Raw genomic sequence first — 23960 nt, 5'->3', positions numbered from 1 at the left:
AAGTGACTCGAACCCATACTCCCAGGAGCAACGCAACTGGTATGTACAAGACGCCTTAATCCACTTGACCATCACGACCGGACAAAATGAGGTGATAGCCGAGGCTATTTGAACCACCCCACCGCCGGCACTCGGATAGTAATCTTGGGCATAGCATTTTACCAAATCACCTCATTCTTTGGGGCACACGTGAGGAACACAAATGCGAACAAGCCTGAATGGTCCCCAGGACAATATGCAACTGAATATTGCAACTGAATATTCGCATTTGTGTTCCTCACGTGTGCCCCAAAGAATGAGGTGATTTGGTAAAATGCTATGCCCAAGATTACTATCCGAGTGCCGGCGGTGGGGTGGTTCAAATAGCCTCGGCTATCACCTCATTTTGTCCGGTTGTGATGGTCAAGTGGATTAAGGCTTCTTGTACATACCAGTTGCGTTGCTCCTGGGAGTATGGGTTCGAGTCACTTCTGGGGTGTGAGTTTTCAGTTATATATATATATATATATATATATATATATATATATATATATATATATATATATATATATATGTCGTACCTAGTAGCCAGAACGCACTTCTCAGCCTACTATGCAAGGCCCGATTTGCCAAATAAGCCAAGTTTTCATGAATTAATTGTTTTTCGACTACCTAACCTACCTAACCTAACCTAACCTAACTTTTTCGGCTACCTAACCAAACCTAACCTATAAAGATAGGTTAGGTTAGGTTAGGTAGGGTTGGTTAGGTTCGGTCATATATCTACGTTAATATTAACTCCAATAAAAAAAAATTGACCTCATACATAATGAAATGGGTAGCTTTATCATTTCATAAGAAAAAAAATTGAAAAATATATTAATTCAGGAAAACTTGGCTTATTAGGCAAATCGAGCCTTGAATAGTAGGCCAAAAAGTGAGTTCTGGCTACTAGGTACGACATATATATATATATATATATATATATATATATATATATATATGTCGTACCTAGTAGCCAGAACTCACTTCTCAGCCTACTATGCAAGGCCCGATTTGCCTAATAAGCCTAGTTTTCATGAATTAATGTTTTTTCGACTACCTAACCTACCTAACCTAACCTAACCTAACGTTTTCGGCTACCTAACCTAACCTAACCTATAAAGATAGGTTAGGTTAGGTTAGGTAGGGTTGGTTATGTTCGGTCATATATCTAAGTTAATTTTAACTCCAATAAAAAAAATTGACCTTATACATAGTGAAATAGGTAGCTTTATCATTTCATAAGAAAAAAATTAGAGAAAATATATTAATTCAATAAAACTTGGCTTATTAGGCAAATCGGGCCTTGCATAGTAGGCTGAGAAGTGAGTTCTGGCTACTAGGTACGACATATATAAATATATATATATATATATATATATATATATATATATATATATGTCGTACCTAATAGCCAGAACGCACTTCTCAGCCTACTATGCAAGGCCCGATTTGCCTAATACGCCAAGTTTTCCTGAATTAATATATTTTCTCTAATTTTTTTCTTATGAAATGATAAAGCTACCCATTTCATTATGTATGAGGTCAAATTTTTTTTATTAGAGTTAAAATTAACGTAGATATATGACCGAACCTAACCATCCCTACCTAACCTAACCTAACCTATCTTTATAGGTTAGGTTCGGTTAGGTAGCAGAAAAAGTTAGGTTAGGTCAGGTTAGGTAGGTTAGGTAGTCCAAAAACTAATAATTCATGAAAACTTGGCTTATTAGGCAAATTGGGCCTTGCATAGTAGGCTGAGAAGTGCGTTCTGGCTACTAGGTACGACATATATATATATATATATATATATATATATATATATATATCTATATATATATATATATATATATATATATATATATATATATATGTCGTACCTAGTAGCCAGAACTCACTTCTCAGCCTACTATTCAAGGCCCGATTTGCCTAATAAGCCAAGTTTTCCTGAATTAATATATTTACTATATTTTTTTTCTTATGAAATGATAAACCAACCCTTTTCTCTATGTATGAGGTCAATTTTTTTTATTGGAGTTAAAATTAACATAGATATATGACCGAACCTAACCAACCCTACCTAACCTAACCTAACCTATATTTATAGGTAAGGTTAGGTTAGGTAGCCAAAAAAAGCTAGGTTAGGTTAGGTTAGGTAGGTTAGGTAGACGAAAAAACATTAATTCATGAAAACTTGGCTTATTAGGCAAATCAGGCCTTGAATAGTAGGCTGAGAAGTGCGTTCTGGCTATTAGGTACGACATATATATATATATATATATATATATATATATATATATATATATATATATATATATGTCGTACCTAATAGCCAGAACGCACTTCTCAGCCTACTATGCAAGGCCAAATTTGCCTAATAAGCCAAGTTTTCATGAATTAATTGTTTTTCGACTACCTAACCTACCTAACCTAACCTAACCTAACTTTTTCGGCTACCTAACCTAACCTAACCTATAGAGATAGGTTAGGTTAGGTTAGGTAGGGTTGGTTAGGTTCGGTCATATATCTACGTTAATTTTAACTCCAATAAAAAAAAATTGACCTCATACATAATGAAACGGGTAGCTTTATCATTTCTTAAGAAAAAAATTAGAGAAAATATATTAATTCATGAAAACTTGGCTTATTAGGCAAATTTGGCCTTGCATAGTAGGCTGAGAAGTGCGTTCTGGCTATTAGGTACGACATATATATATATATATATATATATATATATATATATATACATATATATATATATATATATATATATATATATATATATATATATGTATATATATATATATATATATATATATATATATATATATATATATATATATATATATATATATATGTCGTACCTAGTAGCCAGAACTCACTTCTCAGCCTACTATGTAAGGCCCGATTTGCCTAATAAGTCAAGTTTTCCTGAATTAATATATTTTCTCTATTTTTTTTCTTATGAAATGATAAAGCTACCCATTTCATTATGTATGAGGTCAATTTTTTTTTATTTGAGTTAAAATTAACGTAGATATATGACCGAACCTAACCAACCCTACCTAACCTAACCTAACCTATCTTTATAGGTTAGGTTAGGTTAGGTAGCCGAAAAAGTTAGGTTAGGTTAGGTTAGGTAGGTTAGGTTGTCGAAAAACAATTAATTCATGAAAACTTGGCTTATTAGGCAAATCGGGCCTTGCATAGTAGGCTGAGAAGTGAGTTCTGGCTACTAGGTACGACATATATATATATATATATGTCGTACCTAGTAGCCAGAACGCACTTCTCAGCCTAGTATGCAAGGGCCAATTTGCCTAATAAGCCAAGTTTTCGTGAATTAATTGCTTTTCGACTACCTAACGTACCTAACCTAACTTTTTCGGCTACCTAACCTATCCTAACCTTTAAAGATAGGTTAGGTTAGGTTAGGTAGGGTTGGTTAGGTTCGGTCATATATCTAAGTTAATTTTAACTCAAATAAAAAAAAATTGACCTTATACATAATGAAATGGGTAGCTTTATCATTTCATAAGAAAAAAATTAGAGAAAGTATATTAATTCAGGAAAACTTGGCTTATTAGGCAAATCGGGCCTTGCATAGTAGGCTAAGAAGTGCGTTCTGGCTACTAGGTACGACATATATATATATATATATATATATATATATATATATATATATATATATATATATATATATATATATATATATATATATATATATATATATATATATATACTTGAACACTACCCTCACAGTCTTTTATGCTCATCATAGCTTAACACATGCACTTGACTTTTACTTATTTTATATTTTCTCATTCTTTTCAAATATTATATTTGAATTCGAGGTTTGGATTGAACTCCGGTCCATAACCAAATCCCGGATCAGTGTTGTAAAACAGTCTCCAATAAATAATGACGGCTTTCCCATCTGAGGCGAGGGGCGAACAGTTACGCAAGAGGAACTAGTTATGCTTATTTATTTTCAGTCTGACGAATTGACAGAAAAAATATCTCAATACTTTTAAGAGAAGGAGGGGTGCAATGTCTTGGTTGAGAGGCTCACCGGTTTTTATATCAACTGTGCTCAGATTGAACATCCAATAAGATTAGGCTCACAAGTAGACTATCCTGAAGGCTTGCATGGAAAGCAGTTGCTTTTCAATCCAGAGGGAGAGGCTGATATATGCCTTATGCAGTGTGTTGCAGCTTATAAATGTTTAGCTAAGGGGATGCATCTAGATAATATTCGCGCTAGATTTGTGAAAGCTAGTTGGTGTCTCAGACACATTAATTGACCAGCTGATGTGAATTCTGCTGTGACATTTGAGGATATTCACAAGGTAGAGAAAATTAATAAAGTCTGTATATTCATCTATTCACTAGAAAGAGATGAAAATGTGAGGCGAGAAATGGCCTCTGCTTCACAAGCGGAGATGTTTCTGATGGGGGAGAAAGAAACAATTGCGCAGCGCGTTGCGCGGGCAGTCTGGGGCCATATAAATACTGGGGTAAAGAGGGGGCTCTGCCCTCACTTCGCCTGCCCTCGCCGCTGCCCTCGCACACTCATTCCCCGGCCGTCTGACTTCGCACGAGATGGACATCACGCCAGCTGCCTTGGTACCAGACCTCTCTCTCACGGACATTATGGGGCCCTCGACATCCCAGACTGATCCAGCAGGGGCCTCCTGTCCTACACTTCTAACCCCAAGGTGAGGTTTTTCTGTTCAATTCTAGTCAGGACCTCCCCAGTGTGGCGTGTGCCAAGCGCCGTCCCCTCGCGGTCTGTGTGTGCCGCCTTAGCTAGTCCTTTGGGCTTTCTGCTGTTAAGTTCCCAGGAGTGCAGGGGCGCCTTTTTGGGCCCGTGTCGGGCGCTCCCGTGCTGTGCTTGTCGTGTGGCCTGGCTTAGGGCCGGCGTGTGCTGGGCCGCGTCCCTAGTGGACTGCGTTCAGTTTCCACCCAGGTGGGGCTCCGTCCAGCCGTGCCCGTACGTGCCCTGGTGGCCCCGCAGCGTGGCGTGCCCAGGTGTGCACCCTGCCTGGGGCCCCGGGGGCGGACAGGCGTGCCCTTGGCGGCGTCGCCACGTGGCCAGGCGTGGGGGGCCCTATGCCCTTCGGGCTCTGCCTTGGGGCCCATGCCTTGCCGCCATCGACCACGTGTCTGGTCGACTGGGTGTGCTTCGGCGTCCTTCCCGCCTTTCCCTCGAGGCTCCCTGTTGCCGGCCTGCCGGGTTCCCTGGGCTGTCCCGAGGGGCCAGGTTTCTCCTTGTGCAAGGTCATGTGTCACCGTCGGCGACGCCTTGTGGCCAGGTTCCGGCCCTACGCCCGGGCCTGCTCCGGGGCACACGTCCTTGGCGGCGTCGCCACGTGGACAGGCGTGGGCGGTCCTATGCCCTGCGGGCCCTGCCCTTGGGGCCCATGCCTTACCGGCATCGACCATGTGTCTGGTCGGCTGGGCGTGCTTCGGCATCCTTCCCGCCTTTTCCTCGGGTGTTCCCTGTTGCTGGTCTGCCGGGTTCCCTGGGCTGTCCCAAGGGGCCAGGTCTCCCTGTGCGAGGCCATGTGTCGCCGACGGCGACGACTTGTGGCAAGGTTCCGGCACTGCGCTCGGGCCTGTTCCGGGGCACACGTCCTGGTCGTGCTGCCCACGTGGCACGGCGTTCCGTGGAGCGCCCGACTGGGCTGTGTTCTGCCCTTCCTGTTCCCTTATTTGGGTGTTAATCCACGTGGCTTTGCGCCACGGCTTTCCCTCGTTCGGGGCTAGGGCTGCCCTGCGTCCGTCTGGGCGCGCCTGTGTGTGGCCCCCCCCCTTCGCCCTAGGCCCAGAGTCATGCCTTGTGGCAGTGCTTGGTGGGTAGGCCACGGGGGTCCATGGGGTGCGCGTTGTGTTCTCAGCTAGGCACGTTCGTCCTCGGACGTCTCGCCTGGCCGGTGTTGCCCGGGGAGTTAGTCCCAGGCCTCTTTGTCGGCCCGGAGTCCCTAGGTACGTCTTCCCCGGATGTGTCGCCTGGCACGTTGTCCCCAGACGTCCGTCTGGCCGGTGAAGCCCGGCATGTTGTACCCAGACGTTATGTCTGGCCGGTGTAGCCCGGTGTGTTAGTATCAAGCTGTTTCGTCGGTCCGGGGCCCCACAGGTACGTGTCCAGTTCGCCTGTGGGGTAGGCAGGACCGTTACTCCCAGACCTACATCTGGCCGGTGTTACCCGGCAGGTTGGTTCCCAGGCGCTTCTGCCTGGCCGGTGTAGCCCGGTGCGTTCGTCACAAGTGCCTTGCCCGTACGTTGTAGCACGGATTCCTTTCTCCGTTGCAAGTTCAGCGTTTGTCCGCCTGTCCACCCGTCTTGTGTCGTCAGTCGTTCTTCAACGTCGGAGGGGGCCGCTGGCGTCGGAGCACGGTCCCGAGATCTGCCCGACGACGTCTGCAGGCGTCCCGGATGCCGCTACGGTTGGTTTACGTCTAACGGTAAGCGCCACAGGTCCTGGGTTCGGCGTCGGCGTTGCAGCCGGCAAGCCAGGATGACTCGTCCCCCTCGTTGTTCGTTAAGTCCTCGGCGTCCAGAACCAGGGGCAGTAGCCCTGGACAGGGGCGGTGGCCCTCACTGTTGCCTGGGGCCCGGTATCCTCCAGCAGGTGGCTGCGTCGAAGCGTCGTCGGGAAGAGGCTTCCCCCTCCCCCCCACCCCGCTCAGCCCTGTACCCTAAACGTCCTCACCTCGTTGTTGTGAGGCCGGCCGTCGGGCGACTCATATTCCTCCCTGTTAATTATTTATTTACGCTCGTTATCCTTCTTCTGCATTTTAGAATGGCGGCCAGGAGGTGCCCTTAGGCTTATTCACCTCCTCGAGTTTATTCCTTGGCTTCTCCTCATGCATGCCCATGTTATTTTGGTAGTGTTTTATTGTTTATTGTTATTTCTCTACATGCTGATTGTATATCCTTATTTTGTACTTGCAGATATCACGTGTTATGCCTTGCTCTTATTCCTAATTATGTTCTACATTTCAGCACTGTCACGCCTCCTGCTTTCAGATTACCTCGGATTCACATTTTCAAGCAGCCTAACATAATTTACTCCTACATTTGATGCTTTGCTCATGTCGCTCATGTTGGAATTGTTACTTTTGTTAATTCTTACTTTATATATTTACATGTTCTGCAGAATTTATTTTATCAATAAAATTTAAGCCCCATACTGTCAGTATCTTTCTCCCCCTGATCAGAAAATGGCCTCTGCTTCGCAAGCAGAGATGTTTCTGATGGGGGAGAAAGAAACAATTGCGCAGCGCGTCCGCGGCGTTGCGCGGGCAGTCTGGGGCCATATAAATACTGGGGTAAAGAGGGGCTCTGCCTTCACTTCGCCTGCCCTCGCAAATCCCACCCACCTCCCCTTTGCAAGCGGCTATCTTTGTTTTCCCTGTCATGCTTTGAGCCAGTTGTCTCTCCTGTTTTCCCCACTGCAAGTGGGAAGGGGGGTGCAGCGCCGGTCCCCAAGTGTCCCGCTGTCCGCAGCTAATACTTTGCCCAGTCTAGATGCTAGTAAGCCCTACTTTTAGTCAGGAACCCTTTCTCCTTATTCATTAGGTCTTTACGGCCTCTTGGTCGGGTCCATTATGTGTTATGTGGTCTCTCACTTATTAGTTACTCTTTGTGTCCTGCCTGTTATATCCTAGTGTTATATAATTACTACACATTTGCCCACGGCCTTAATTCTAGTACCAGTTAAGCTATTAGGTTTCTGCAGAATTTGTTTACCATGTCACTAGGCTAAGCTTATCTCATATTACGGGTGTACCTTTTAAGTTAAATACTAGTCCTCGGACTTGGAATTGTTACTTTTGGTAATTCTTACTTTATATATCTACATGTTCTGCAGAATTTATTTTATCAATAAAATTTAAGCCCCATACTGTCAGTATCTTTCTCCCCCTGATCAGAAACGATACTACATCACACTAGCTAAGAAGGGTAGAGGAGGTTATACAGATGTCATACCATTGCTGATGTTGGAAGCTCAACACTTCGTACTAATAAAGGATTTTAACCAATATGTACGTAATATGCGAGGTCATGGAGATCTAATCCCATGTCATCACAGCTTTGTCATTGTTGTTTGATATCGCTCCCAGCAGATAGTACTAAGTGTTGAGCTTCCAACATCAGCAATAGTATGACATCTGTATACCCTCCTCTTCCCTTCCTAGCTAGTGTAATGTAGTGTCGTTCTCGACACTACATTACTGGTGGCATACCGCTGAATCTTCTCTTTGTCTTGTGTTTAACTAGGTATGGACTCCAGGCTGAAGCTGCATATTCCAGGATTGGTTTGACAAAAGTGGTATACAGGGTCCTGGACGATTCCTTACACAAGTTTCTAAAAGCAGTTCTTATGTTGGCCAGTATAGCATATGCCGCTGATGATATCCTATTGATGTGGGCCTCTGAGGACAGGTTCGGTGTGATATCAACTCCCAGATCTTTCTCTCTATTTGACTCTTGCAGGATTTCACCTCCCAGATGGTACCTTGTGTTCAGCCTCCTGCTCCCTTCGCCTAATTTCATTACCTTACACTTTCCTGAGTTGAACTTTAGCAGCCATTTTCTAGACCATTCCTCCAGTTTGTCTAGGTCATCCTGTAGTCTCTATCTATCTTCATCCGTCTTGATTCTTCTCATAATTTTTGCATCATCAGCAAACATTGAGAGGAACGAGTCTGTACCCTCCGGAAAATCGTTTACATATATTAGAAACAGGATGGGTCCAAGTACTGAGCCCTGTGGGACTCCGCTGGTGACATCTCGGCACTCTGATGTCTACCCTCTCACCGTTACTCGCTGTTTCCTGTTGCTAAAGTACTCCCTTATCCACTGGAGCACCTCCCCTTTCACGCCTGCCTGTTATCTTGAGGTTATCTTGAGATGATTTCGGGGCTTTTTTTTTAGTGTCCCCGCGGCCCGGTCCTCGACCAGGCCTCCACCCCCAGGAAACAGCCCGTGACAGCTGACTAACACCCAGGTACCTATTTACTGCTAGGTAACAGGGGCATAGGGTGAAAGAAACTCTGCCCATTGTTTCTCGCCGGCCCCTGGGATCGAACCCAGGACCACAGGATCACAAGTCCAGCGTGCTGTCCGCTCGGCTGTTGCTCAAAGTTTTTTAACAGCCTTTTATCGGGTACTGTGTCAAAGGCTTTCTGGTAGTCCAGGAAAATGCAGTCGGCTCACCCTTCTCTTTCCTGCCTAATTTTTGTTGCCTGGTCATAGAATTCTATTAATCCTGTGAGGCAAGATTTACCATCTCTGAACCCATGTTGGTGGTGCATTACAAAGTTATTTCCCTCCAGATGCTCTACGAGCCTTTTCCTCACGGTCTTCTCCATAACCTTGCATGGTATACAAGTTAGGGAAACTGTGTATACTCGTTCAATTTGATAACATCTATTTTCGTGTTACGTCTTTCATTTCGGTCTCAAATTATTCCCAATATAATGACGCGTATTTTAAAACTAGTCCGATAATAATAGAGCAATAAATGGAATTTTAATAAATATTTTAAATTTTGGACGCACATCATCACAAAATTATTTATATCTTTCCAGTGTTCTGACATCAATTTTCGTGTTACGTCTTTCATTTTGATATTGAAATGTTCGTAATCTAAAGGCGCGCATTTTAAAATAAGTCCCATAATAATAGCGTAATAAATAGAATTTTATAAAATATTTAAAAATTTTGACCAAAAACGTAATTATAATCTTTCCAGTGTTCTGACATCAATGTTTGTGTTACATCTTTCATTTGGGTATCAAATTGTGCGCACTCTAAAGGCGCTCATTTAAAAACCACTCCAACTTTGATCGGATAAAATTTACATTTTTAACAAATATTTTAAAATGTGGACGCTACTAGCGTTACCGGCTCAGACTCAAGAGAAAAATTGTGGACGCCAGGGGCGTTTGAAGAGTGCGAAAGTGCACATCCTCTCAAATGTACTCTATACATTTAAAACTCTGACCTGTAATGCCAGTCCTGTACCTTAAAAGTTTCCTAGAAGGTTGTAACAGAACCCATGGACACCACATCAGAAACAAATTCCTATTTGATATTCCAAGAGTGCACCTTAACCAAACTAGAAATGTTCTACAAATCATGGGACCTAGAATGTGGAATGACCTTCCCAATCATGTCAAAGACTATACCTCTCTCAACTAGTTTAAGAGAAAAACTAAGTACTACCTAATAAACTCCGTGTAACCTAGCTTACCCCCTAAATGGCACCCCCCCCCCCAATTATCCTCTACTTTTTATTTTTTTCAACACAAATAATATCACAAATAATTATCACTTTCGCACTCTCGGCGCTCAAAAAAAAAACAATACCCCAGATGCTTTCGGCACTCTGCGCGCCTACGCGGTAAGACCGAAAAAGTGTACACTCTTTTGACTGTCCTGACAATAATTGAAGGCGCACGTATTTAAATTTGGTATCACTGTGTTCGCAATGAAATTGTCTATAAGAGCATACCTATAAAATGCTGCCCAAGCATAAGGAGTATCAACACCAAATAAAAAACTATGCAGATCACTCGCCGAGAGCGCCAAACAGCAACAAAATGTTTCCACTCTCTTAATGGTTGCGAAGCCTACAGTTGTCCTACATCGCTAATTTTGGTATCATTGGAATCGCAATAAAATTCTCTACACGGACATATGCATATGAATGTTTAATATAGGTAATTGCCCACCCGCAAGAGTGTGTGAAGTGGAGAGTAGTTAGCCGCGAGCGCACTGGCGAAAACACAGGGGGGAAATCATGCTTGGAAAGTTTATACATTTATACGTTTCCTGACCCTACTTTTCTATGTACGTATTTCTTTTTTATACCAATGTGTTCGCAATAAAATTTTCTATAAGATGAAATGTATAACAATTGTACAAAGCATGTGTAAGAGAAGCGCCAAATATAGAACCACGTCGCTCAGTATGCGTTCGCGGCAGAAACGAACGCATTGTTTTCGTTCGTTTGATGTTTGTCATGTTTATACTTGTTGAAACATTTTATAATTTGCATGACAGTGATCGCAGTAAAATTCCCTACACAGACATATACATAACACATACAAATATTTCCCACGTGTTGGATATATCAACGGCTAAAGGGAACCCACTGCCACATGCCTGCCACACTCAGAGCCACACCCGCCACACCCCCAAACATACTTTGTGTTTTTTTTTTTACTCATACTTTACTCTTTACTTTTTTTACTTTACTCTTTTTTTTTTACCCACTTCACGTAATTGTTCTGTTAGGCTTACCGAGTTATAGTAGTTATCCATATACAAATGATAACCCTTGTTGACTAGGGGCGCCATCAACCCCATCACGGTTTCCACTGTCGTTTTTCCAATTACACAATACACATCAAATTTATATATGTAGCCTGATTTCCCTTCGGCCAACATATAAAATTTTACTCCATATTTATCAGGCTTGTTGGGATTGTAGACCTTGAAAGAGAGGCGGCCGCGCCATCCCATTAATGTACCCTCATCGAGACTCAATTCTTTTTTGGGGATATATACAGATATATACAGATTCAAATTTTTCTGAAAATTTTCGGTGAGGGAGAACGGGAATTTCATGGAGAAAAATCTGAGAGTATCCCCATCCAATTCGGTTAGAAAATGGAATTTATAGAAATATTTTTTCGATGGACTACAGGCGTCGTCTGTTATGCGGAAACGTAAGAAAATACGGTGACGACTCATGGATAATCTAAAGCGCGAAAGTGCTTAATCTCAATTAGTATAAAGTTTTAGTATAAAAGTGTCACCCTCCCCCCCTCCCCCCGAAACGCTATGCGTATTTCAACAGCACATTTCAAAGCTGGAGAAATTACTGACCTGGAGAGCGTGCAGAGATCCTTTACTGCTAGAATCCACTCAGTAAAACATCTAAACTATTGGGACCGACTAAAGAGCCTAAAACTGTACTCCCTTGAGCGCAGGCGGGAGAGGTACATAATAATTTACACGTGGAAAATATTAGAGGGGCTGGTCCCAAACCTGCACACAGAAATAACATCACATGAGACCAGAAGACATGGCAGGATGTGCAGAATATCCCCGTTGAAAAACAGAGGTGCAACTGGTACTCTGAGAGAGAACTCTATCAACATCAGAGGTCCGAGACTGTTCAACACGCTTCCACTACACATAAGGGGCATAACTGGCCGACCCCTCACAGTGTTCAAGAGAGAACTGGATAAGCACCTCCAAAGGATACCTGATCAACCAGGCTGTGACTCGTACGTCAGGCTGCGAGCAGCCGCGTCCAACAGCCTGGTTGATCAGTCCGGCAACCAGGAGGCCTGGTCGACGACCGGGCCGCGGGGACGCTAAGCCCCGGAAGCACCTTAAGGTAACCTCAAGGTATTAGTGGCTTTAGGTATTGTATGTACTAGCTCTATCTATAAATCCAACATTATGTTTGTATCTCATTTATTTATGTACTTTTACCTGAATGAGCATTTGATTTGAATTGACGAGGGTTACAGCGAGCAACTTGACTGAGTGGCTGTGAGTAATAAAGATGGTTACATTGAGGAAGATAGTGTGACTAAAAATGGTTAGAGATGATGGTAATTTGTAGTGAAGATGAATATAGAGATGATGGTAATTTGTAGTGAAGATGAATATAGAGATGATGGTTGTACAGTAAAAGTGACCACAGTGTGTAGTGAAGATGGATACTGTAATAAATATTCCACAAGTATTCAAATTCTGGCAATGGTGTTGTCCACCTTTGTGATATACGAAGCCTATTATCGTAGGCGTGTCGTGGCCGCTGTAGTTGCGTATATCGGTATTAGGTGTGAGGTCTTACCGGCGGGAGGACCGGGTCCAAGACCGGAGGCTTGGTCACGTCAGGTAGGGTCACCTCCCACACGCGGTCCGGGTTGTTGGTATGGCAGCCAAACCCAACCAACATCATCCCGCACATATCGTTGGCCGTCAGCGCCCGGTTCTCCAGGATCCATAGTAGCTGAGGCTGTTTGAATGACAAAATCTTTCATTTGTTTCTTTAAGTTTGATGATGGATGAAAGTAAAGATGAGCGTGTATACTATACGTAATTATCAAAATTTCATTAGCGAATGATACAATTTTAAACGTATGTCCTAAATTAATAAACGCTGTTAGTAGTACGGTATAATATATAATGTTTAGTCACACCTCATTTAATCAAGAAAATGGAAATGGATGTACCTTACTGAACAGGAATTTTAAGGTAAAGTAATTATCAGAAGAAAGCACTAAGTCATTACGACTATATAGCATTTCAAGGGATATTTGGGTAAGGATTTGTAATAGAACGTAGAAAAGGAATGTGCCCAATCACTTAGACGGCAGGGACTTGCATATATTTGATCCTGCCGTTTGGCATAGCTCTTCAACGACGCCTAGCGCACATATCACCTTGGGTCGCGGGATATTTGATATATATATATATATATATATATATATATATATATATATATATATATATATATATATATATATATATATATATATATATATATATATATATATATATATATATATATATATATATAACTGAAAACTCACACCCCAGAAGTGACTCGAACCCATACTCCCAGAAGCAACGCAACTGGTATGTACAAGACGCCTTAATCCACTTGACCATCACGACCGGACATAATGAGGTGATAGCCTAAGCTATTTGAACCACCCCACCGCCGGCACTCGGATAGTAATCTTGGGCATAGCATTTTACCAAATCACCTCATTCTTTGGGGCACACGTGAGGAACACAAATGCGAACAAGCCTGAATGGTCCCCAGGACAATATGCAACTGAAAACTCACACCCCAGAAGTGACTCGAACCCATACTCCCAGAAGCAACGCAACTGGTATGTACAAGACGCCTTAATCCACTTGACCATCACGACCGGACATAATGAGGTGATAGCCTAAGCTATTTGAACCACCCCACCGCCGGCACTCGGATAGTAATTTTGGGCATAGCATTTTACCAAATCACCTCATTCTTTGTGGCACACGTGAGGAACACAAATGCGAACAACCTTGAATGGTCCCCAGGACAATATGCAACTGAAAACTCATACCCCAGAAGTGACTCGAACCCATACTCCCAGAAGCAACGCAACTGGTATGTACAAGACGCCTTAATCAACTTGACCATCACGACCGGACATAATGAGGTGATAGCCTAAGCTATTTGAACCACCCCACCGCCGGCACTCGGATAGTAATCTTGGGCATAGCATTTTACCAAATCACCTCATTCTTTGGGGCACACGTGAGGAACACAAATGCGAACAACCCTGAATGGTCCCCAGGACAATATGCAACTGAAAACTCACACCCCAGAAGTGACTCGAACCCATACTCCCAGAAGCAACGCAACTGGTATGTACAAGACGCCTTAATCCACTTGACCATCACGACCGGACATAATGAGGTGATAGCCTAAGCTATTTGAACCACCCCACCGCCGGCACTCGGATAGTAATCTTGGGCATAGCATTTTACCAAATCACCTCATTCTTTGGGGCACACGTGAGGAACACAAATGCGAACAAGCCTGAATGGTCCCCAGGACAATATGCAACTGAAAACTCACACCCCAGAAGTGACTCGTACCCATACTCCCAGAAGCAACGCAACTGGTATGCACAAGACGCCTTAATCCACTTGACCATCACGACCGGACATAATGAGGTGATAGCCTAAGCTATTTGAACCACCCCACCGCCGGCACTCGGATAGTAATCTTGGGCATAGCATTTTACCAAATCACCTCATTCTTTGGGGCACACGTGAGGAACACAAATGCGAACAAGCCTGAATGGTCCCAGGACAATATGCAACTGAAAACTCACACCCCAGAAGTGACTCGAACCCATACTCCCAGAAGCAACGCAACTGGTATGTACAAGACGCCTTAATCCACTTGACCATCACGACCGGACATAATGAGGTGATAGCCTAAGCTATTTGAACCACCCCACCGCCGGCACTCGGATAGTAATCTTGGGCATAGCATTTTACCAAATCACCTCATTCTTAGGGGGAACACGTGAGGAACACAAATGCGAACAACCTTGAATGGTCCCCAGGACAATATGCAACTGAAAACTCACACCCCAGAAGTGACTCGAACCCATACTCCCAGAAGCAACGCAACTGGTATGTACAAGACGCCTTAATCCACTTGACCATCACGACCGAACATAATGAGGTGATAGCCTAAGCTATTTGAACCACCCCACCGCCGGCACTCGGATAGTAATCTTGGGCATTGCATTTTACCAAATCACCTCATTCTTTGGGGCACACGTGAGGAACACAAATGCGAACAACCCTGAATGGTCCCCAGGACAATATGCAACTGAAAACTCACACCCCAGAAGTGACTCGAACCCATACTCCCAGAAGCAACGCAACTGGTATGTACAAGACGCCTTAATCCACTTGACCGTCACGACCGGACATAATGAGGTGATAGCCTAAGCTATTTGAACCACCCCACCACCGGCACTCGGATAGTAATCTTGGGCATAGCATTTTACCAAATCACCTCATTCTTTGGGGCACACGTGAGGAACACAAATGCGAACAAGCCTGAATGGTCCCCAGGACAATATGCAACTGAAAACTCACACCCCAGAAGTGACTCGAACCCATACTCCCAGAAGCAACGCAACTGGTATGTACAAGACGCCATAATCCACTTGACCATCACGACCGGACATAATGAGGTGATAGCCTAAGCTATTTGAACCACCCCACCGCCGGCACTCGGATAGTAATCTTGGGCATAGCATTTTACCAAATCACCTCATTCTTTGGGGCACACGTGAGGAACACAAATGCGAACAAGCCTGAATGGTCCCCAGGACAATATGCAACTGAAAACTCACACCCCAGAAGTGACTCGAACCCATACTCCCAGAAGCAACGCAACTGGTATGTACAAGACACTTAATCCACTTGACAATCACAACCGGACATAATGAGGTGATAGCCTAAGCTATTTGAACCACCCCACCGCCGGCACTCGGATAGTAATCTTGGGCATAGCATTTTACCAAATCACCTCATTCTTTGGGGCACACGTGAGGAACACAAATGCGAACAAGCCTGAATGGTCCCCAGGACAATATGCAACTGAAAACTCACACCCCAGAAGTGACTAGAACCCATACTCCCAGAAGCAACGCAACTGGTATGTACAAGACGCCTTAATCCACTTGACCATCACGACCGGACATAATGAGGTGATAGCCTAAGCTATTTGAACCACCCCACCGCCGGCACTCGGATAGTAATCTTGGGCATAGCATTTTACCAAATCACCTCATTCTTTGGGGCACACGTGAGGAACACAAATGCGAACAACCCTGAATGGTCCCCAGGACAATATGCAACTGAAAACTCACACCCCAGAAGTGACTCGAACCCATACTCCCAGAAGCAACGCAACTGGTATGTACAAGACGCCTTAATCCACTTGACCATCACGACCGGACATAATGAGGTGATAGCCTAAGCTATTTGAACCACCCCACCGCCGGCACTCGGATAGTAATCTTGGGCATAGCATTTTACCAAATCACCTCATTCTTTGGGGCACACGTGACGAACACAAATGCGAACAAGCCTGAAAGGTCCCCAGGACAATATGCAACTGAAAACTCACACCCCAGAAGTGACTCGTACCCATACTCCCAGAAGCAACGCAACTGGTATGTACAAGACGCCTTAATCCACTTGACCATCACGACCGGACATAATGAGGTGATAGCCTAAGCTATTTGAACCACCCCACCGCCCGCACTCGGATAGTAATCTTGGGCATAGCATTTTACCAAATCACCTCATTCTTTGGGGCACACGTGAGGAACACAAATGCGAACAAGCCTGAATGGTCCCCAGGACAATATGCAACTGAAAACTCACACCCCAGAAGTGACTCGAACCCATACTCCCAGAAGCAACGCAACTGGTATGTACAAGACGCCTTAATCCACTTGACCATCACGACCGGACATAATGAGGTGATAGCCTAAGCTATTTGAACCACCCCACCGCCGGCACTCGGATAGTAATCTTGGGCATAGCATTTTACCAAATCACCTCATTCTTTGGGGCACACGTGAGGAACACAAATGCGAACAACCTTGAATGGTCCCCAGGACAATATGCAACTGAAAACTCACACCCCAGAAGTGACTCGAACCCATACTCCCAGAAGCAACGCAACTGGTATGTTCAAGACGTCTTAATCCACTTGACCATCACGACCGAACATAATGAGGTGATAGCCTAAGCTATTTGAACCACCCCACCGCCGGCACTCGGATAGTAATCTTGGGCATTGCATTTTACCAAATCACCTCATTCTTTGGGGCACACGTGAGGAACACAAATGCGAACAACCCTGAATGGTCCCCAGGACAATATGCAACTGAAAACTCACACCCCAGAAGTGACTCGAACCCATACTCCCAGAAGCAACGCAACTGGTATGTACAAGACGCCTTAATCCACTTGACCATCACGACCGGACATAATGAGGTGATAGCCTAAGCTATTTGAACCACCCCACCACCGGCACTCAGATAGTAATCTTGGGCATAGCATTTTACCAAATCACCTCATTCTTTGGGGCACACGTGAGGAACACAAATGCGAACAAGCCTGAATGGTCCCCAGGACAATATGCAACTGAAAACTCACACCCCAGAAGTGACTCGAACCCATACTTCCAGAAGCAACGCAACTGGTATGTACAAGACGCCATAATCCACTTGACCATCACGACCGGACATAATGAGGTGATAGCCTAAGCTATTTGAACCACCCCACCGCCGGCACTCGGATAGTAATCTTGGGCATAGCATTTTACCAAATCACCTCATTCTTTGGGGCACACGTGAGGAACACAAATGCGAACAAGCCTGAATGGTCCCCAGGACAATATGCAACTGAAAACTCACACCCCAGAAGTGACTCGAACCCATACTCCAATGAAGCAACGCAACTGGTATGTACAAGACACTTAATCCACTTGACAATCACAACCGGACATAATGAGGTGATAGCCTAAGCTATTTGAACCACCCCACCGCCGGCACTCGGATAGTAATCTTGGGCATAGCATTTTACCAAATCACCTCATTCTTTGGGGCACACGTGAGGAACACAAATGCGAACAAGCCTGAATGGTCCCCAGGACAATATGCAACTGAAAACTCACACCCCAGAAGTGACTAGAACCCATACTCCCAGAAGCAACGCAACTGGTATGTACAAGACGCCTTAACCCACTTGACCATCACGACCGGACATAATGAGGTGAGAGCCTAAGCTATTTGAGTTTTCAGTTGCATATTGTCCTGGGGACCATTCAGGCTTGTTCGCATTTGTGTTCCTCACATGTGCCCCAAAGAATGAGGTGATTTGGTAAAATGCTATGCCCAAGATTACTATCCGAGTGCCGGCGGTGGGGTGGTTCAAATAGCTTAGGCTATCACCTCATTATGTCCGGTCGTGATGGTCAAGTGGATTAAGGCGTCTTGTACATACCAGTTGCGTTGCTTCTGGGAGTATGGGTTCGAGTCACTTCTGGGGTGTGAGTTTTCAGTTGCATATTGTCCTGGGGACCATTCAGGGTTGTTCGCATTTGTGTTCCTCACGTGTGCCCCAAAGAATGAGGTGATTTGGTAAAATGCTATGCCCAAGATTACTATCCGTGTGCCGGCGGTGGGGTGGTTCAAATAGCTTAGGCTATCACCTCATTATGTCCGGTCGTGATGGTCAAGTGGATTAAGGCGTCTTGTACATACCAGTTGCGTTGCTTCTGGGAGTATGGGTTCGAGTCACTTCTGGGGTGTGAGTTTTCAGTTGCATATTGTCCTGGGGACCATTCAGGCTTGTTCGCATTTGTGTTCCTCACGTGTGCCCCAGAGAATGAGGTGATTTGGTAAAATGCTATGCCCAAGATTACTATCCGAGTGCCGGCGGTGGGGTGGTTCAAATAGCTTAGGCTATCACCTCATTATGTCCGGTCGTGATGGTCAAGTGGATTAAGGCGTCTTGTACATACCAGTTGCGTTGCTTCTGGGAGTATGGGTTCGAGTCACTTCTGGGGTTGAGTTTTCAGTTGCATATTGTCCTGGGGACCATTCAGGCTTGTTCGCATTTGTGTTCCTCACGTGTGCCCCAAAGAATGAGGTGATTTGGTAAATTGCTATGCCCAAGATTACTATCCGAGTGCCGGCGGTGGGGTGGTTCAAATACCTTAGGCTATCACCTCATTATGTCCGGTCATGATGGTCAAGTGGATTAATGCGTCTTGTACATACCAGTTGCGTTGCTTCTGGGAGTATGGGTTCGAGTCACTTCTGGGGTGTGAGTTTTCAGTTGCATATTGTCCTGGGGACCATTCAGGCTTGTTCGCATATATATATATATATATATATATATATATATATATATATATATATATATATATATATATATATATATATATATATATATATATATATATATATATATATATATATATATATATATATATATATATATATATATATGTCGTACCTAGTAGCCAGAACGCACTTCTCAGCCTACTATGCAAGGCCCAATTTGCCTAATAAGCCAAGTTTTCTTGAATTAATTGTTTTTCGACTACCTAACCTAACCTAACTTTTTCGGCTACCTAACCTAACCTAACCTATAAGGATAGGTTAGGTTAGTTTAGGTAGGGTTGGTTAGGTTCGGTCATATATCTACACTTAATTTTAACTCCAATAAAAAAAATTGACCTCATACATAATGAAATAGGTAGCTTTATCATTTCATAAGAAAAAATTTAGAGAAAATATATAAATTCAGGAAAACTTGGCTTATTAGGCAAATCGGGCCTTGCAAAGTAGGCCGAGAAGTGCATTCTGGCTACTAGGTACGACATATATATATATATATATATATATATATATATATATATATATATATATATATATATATATATATATATATATATATATATATATGCGAACAAGCCTGAATGGTCCCCAGGACATATGCAACTGAAAACTCACACCCCAGAAGTGACTCGAACCCATACTCCCAGAAGCAACGCATCTGGTATGTACAAGACGCCTTAATCCACTTGACCATCACAGCGTCTTGTACAGCGTCTTGTACATACCAGATGCGTTGCTTCTGGGAGTATGGGTTCGAGTCACTTCTGGGGTGTGAGTTTTCAGTTGCATATGTCCTGGGGACCATTCAGGCTTGTTCGCATTTGTGTTCCTCACGTGTTGCCCCAAAGAATGAGGTGATTTGGTAAAATGCTATGCCCAAGATAACTATCCGAGTGCCGGCGGTGGGGTGGTTCAAATAGCCTCGGCTATCACCTCATTATGTCCGGTCGTGATGGTCAAGTGGATTAAGGCGTCTTGTACATACCAGATGCGTTGCTTCTGGGAGTATGGGTTCGAGTCACTTCTGGGGTGTGAGTTTTCTGGGGTGTGAGTTTTCAGTTATATATATATATATATATATATATATATATATATATATATATATATATATATATATATATATGCAATTGACGATCACAAAACACTGATCATTTTATGCGGAAAATCCTCAGAGAAATATGAAATGAGGTGAACGTTTTTTCTTTGTTAAAGCCTTTGTCAACACCAGACTCAATATATATATATATATATATATATATATATATATATATATATATATATATATATATATATATATATATATATATATATATATATATATATATATATATATATATATATATATATATATACAGTAGGCCAAAAAGTGCGTTCTGGCTACTAGGTACGACATATATATATATATATATATATATATATATATATTAGTATATTTTGGTAGCAGTCTTTCCTGTAGACATATATTATTAAATATGACCGAAAAAGTAAGATTAATAATTCTAACACGAATTTTCTCAATCTTTCGTACATTACGCTTCACTGTTGGAGGTAAATCAAAAATCACTTCTCCAAAATTCATTTTTATTTCTAGTCTGACGCGACACGGGCGCGTTTCGTAAAACTTATTACATTTTCAAAGACTTCACAAATACACAACTGATTAGAACTTGCGTTTCCCTGATTTTATATCTACATTTGAGTGAGGTGGGAAGGGTGATGTGGCATTACATTTGAGTGAGGTGGGAAGGGTGATGTGGCATTAACACAAGACAGAACACTAGGGGATATTAATAGGGTATTAAAAGTATCAACACAAGACAGAACAGAAACAATGGGTATTGAATAGAAGTGTTTGTAGAAAGCCTATTGGTCCATATTTCTTGATGCTTCTATATTGGAGCGGAGTCTTGAGGTGGGTAGAATATAGTTGTGCAATAATTGGCTGTTGATTGCTGGTGTTGACTTCTTGATGTGTAGTGCCTCGCAAACGTCAAGCCGCCTGCTATCGCTGTATCTATCGATGATTTCTGTGTTGTTTACTAGGATTTCTCTGGCGATGGTTTGGTTATGGGAAGAGATTATATGTTCCTTAATGGAGCCCTGTTGTTTATGCATCGTTAAACGCCTAGAAAGAGATGTTGTTGTCTTGCCTATATACTGGGTTTTTTGGAGCTTACAGTCCCCAAGTGGGCATTTGAAGGCATAGACGACGTTAGTCTCTTTTAAAGCGTTCTGTTTTGTGTCTGGAGAGTTTCTCATGAGTAGGCTGGCCGTTTTTCTGGTTTTATAGTAAATCGTCAGTTGTATCCTCTGATTTTTGTCTGTAGGGATGACGTTTCTATTAACAATATCTTTCAGGACCCTTTCCTCTGTTTTATGAGCTGTGGAAAAGAAGTTCCTGTAAAATAGTCTAATAGGGGGTATAGGTGTTGTGTTAGTTGTCTCTTCGGAGGTTGCATGGCTTTTCACTTTCCTTCTTATGATGTCTTCGATGAAACCATTGGAGAAGCCGTTATTGACTAGAACCTGCCTTACCCTACAGAGTTCTTCAGAAGAACTCTGTAGGGTAAGGCAGGTCCTAGTCAATAACGGCTTCTCCAATGGTTTCATCGAAGACATCATAAGAAGGAAAGTGAAAAGCTATGCAACCTCCGAAGAGACAACTAACACAACACCTATACCCCCTATTAGACTATTTTACAGGAACTTCTTTTCCACAGCTCATAAAACAGAGGAAAGGGTCCTGAAAGATATTGTTAATAGAAACGTCATCCCTACAGACAAAAATCAGAGGATACAACTGACGATTTACTATAAAACCAGAAAAACGGCCAGCCTACTCATGAGAAACTCTCCAGACACAAAACAGAACGCTTTAAAAGAGACTAACGTCGTCTATGCCTTCAAATGCCCACTTGGGGACTGTAAGCTCCAAAAAACCCAGTATATAGGCAAGACAACAACATCTCTTTCTAGGCGTTTAACGATGCATAAACAACAGGGCTCCATTAAGGAACATATAATCTCTTCCCATAACCAAACCATCGCCAGAGAAATCCTAGTAAACAACACAGAAATCATCGATAGATACAGCGATAGCAGGCGGCTTGACGTTTGCGAGGCACTACACATCAAGAAGTCAACACCAGCAATCAACAGCCAATTATTGCACAACTATATTCTACCCACCTCAAGACTCCGCTCCAATATAGAAGCATCAAGAAATATGGACCAATAGGCTTTCTACAAACACTTCTATTCAATACCCATTGTTTCTGTTCTGTCTTGTGTTGATACTTTTAAAACCCTATTAATATCCCCTAGTGTTCTGTCTTGTGTTAATGCCACATCACCCTTCCCACCTCACTCAAATGTAATGCCACATCACCCTTCCCACCTCACTCAAATGTAGATATAAAATCAGGGAAACGCAAGTTCTAATCAGTTGTGTATTTGTGAAGTCTTTGAAAATGTAATAAGTTTTACGAAACGCGCCCGTGTCGCGTCAGACTAGAAATAAAAATAAATTTTGGAGAAGTGATTTTTTATTTACCTCCAACAGTGAAGCGTAATGTACGAAAGATTGAGAAAATTCGTGTTAGAATTATTAATCTTACTTTTTCGGTCATATTTAATAATATATATATATATATATATATATATATATATATATATATATATATATATATATATATATATATATATATATTTATATATATATATATATATATATATATATATATATATATATATATATATATATATATATATATATATATATATATATATATATATATATATATGTCGTACCTAGTAGCCAGAACGCACTTCTCACCCTATTATGCAAGGCCAGATTTGCCTAATAAGCCAAGTTTTCCTGAATTAATATATTTTCTCTAATTTTTTTCTTATAAAATGATAAAGCTACCCATTTCATTATGTATGAGGTCAATTTTTTTTTAATGGAGTTAAAATTAACGTAGATATATGACCGAACCTAACCAACCCTACCTAACCTAACCTAACCTATCTTTATAGGTTAGGTTAGGTTAGGTAGCCGAAAAAGTTAGGTTAGGTTAGGTTAGGTAGTCGAAAAAACATTAATTCATGAAAACGTGGCTTATTAGGCAAATCGGGCTTTGCATAGTAGGCTGAAAAGTACGTTCTGGCTGCTAGGTACAACATATATATATATATATATATATATATATATATATATATATATGTTGTTATATATATATATATAACAACATATATATATATATATATATGTATATATATATATATATATATATATATATATATATATATATACGTTAATTTTAACTCCAATAAAAAAAAATTGACCTCATACATAATGAAATGGGTAGCTTTATCATTTCATAAGAAAAAAATTAGAAA

General features: G+C 42.3%; 1 protein-coding gene across 1 annotated transcript in view; it reads right to left on the bottom strand.

The window, feature by feature from the left end:
• The window catches only part of LOC123763679 (sphingomyelin phosphodiesterase), a gene marked incomplete in the record, with an annotated part of 310341 nt that overhangs the window by 254733 nt on the left and 31648 nt on the right, over positions 1-23960 (bottom strand). Inside the window, 1 exon segment of the mRNA XM_069304313.1 lies at positions 12908-13072. Within this exon segment, the coding sequence (XP_069160414.1) occupies positions 12908-13072 (165 nt within the window).

Source organism: Procambarus clarkii, chromosome 52 (genome assembly GCF_040958095.1).
Source record: "Procambarus clarkii isolate CNS0578487 chromosome 52, FALCON_Pclarkii_2.0, whole genome shotgun sequence".
Classification (NCBI taxonomy): Eukaryota; Metazoa; Arthropoda; class Malacostraca; order Decapoda; family Cambaridae; genus Procambarus; species Procambarus clarkii.
This window is presented reverse-complemented; position numbering and strand designations above follow the sequence as displayed.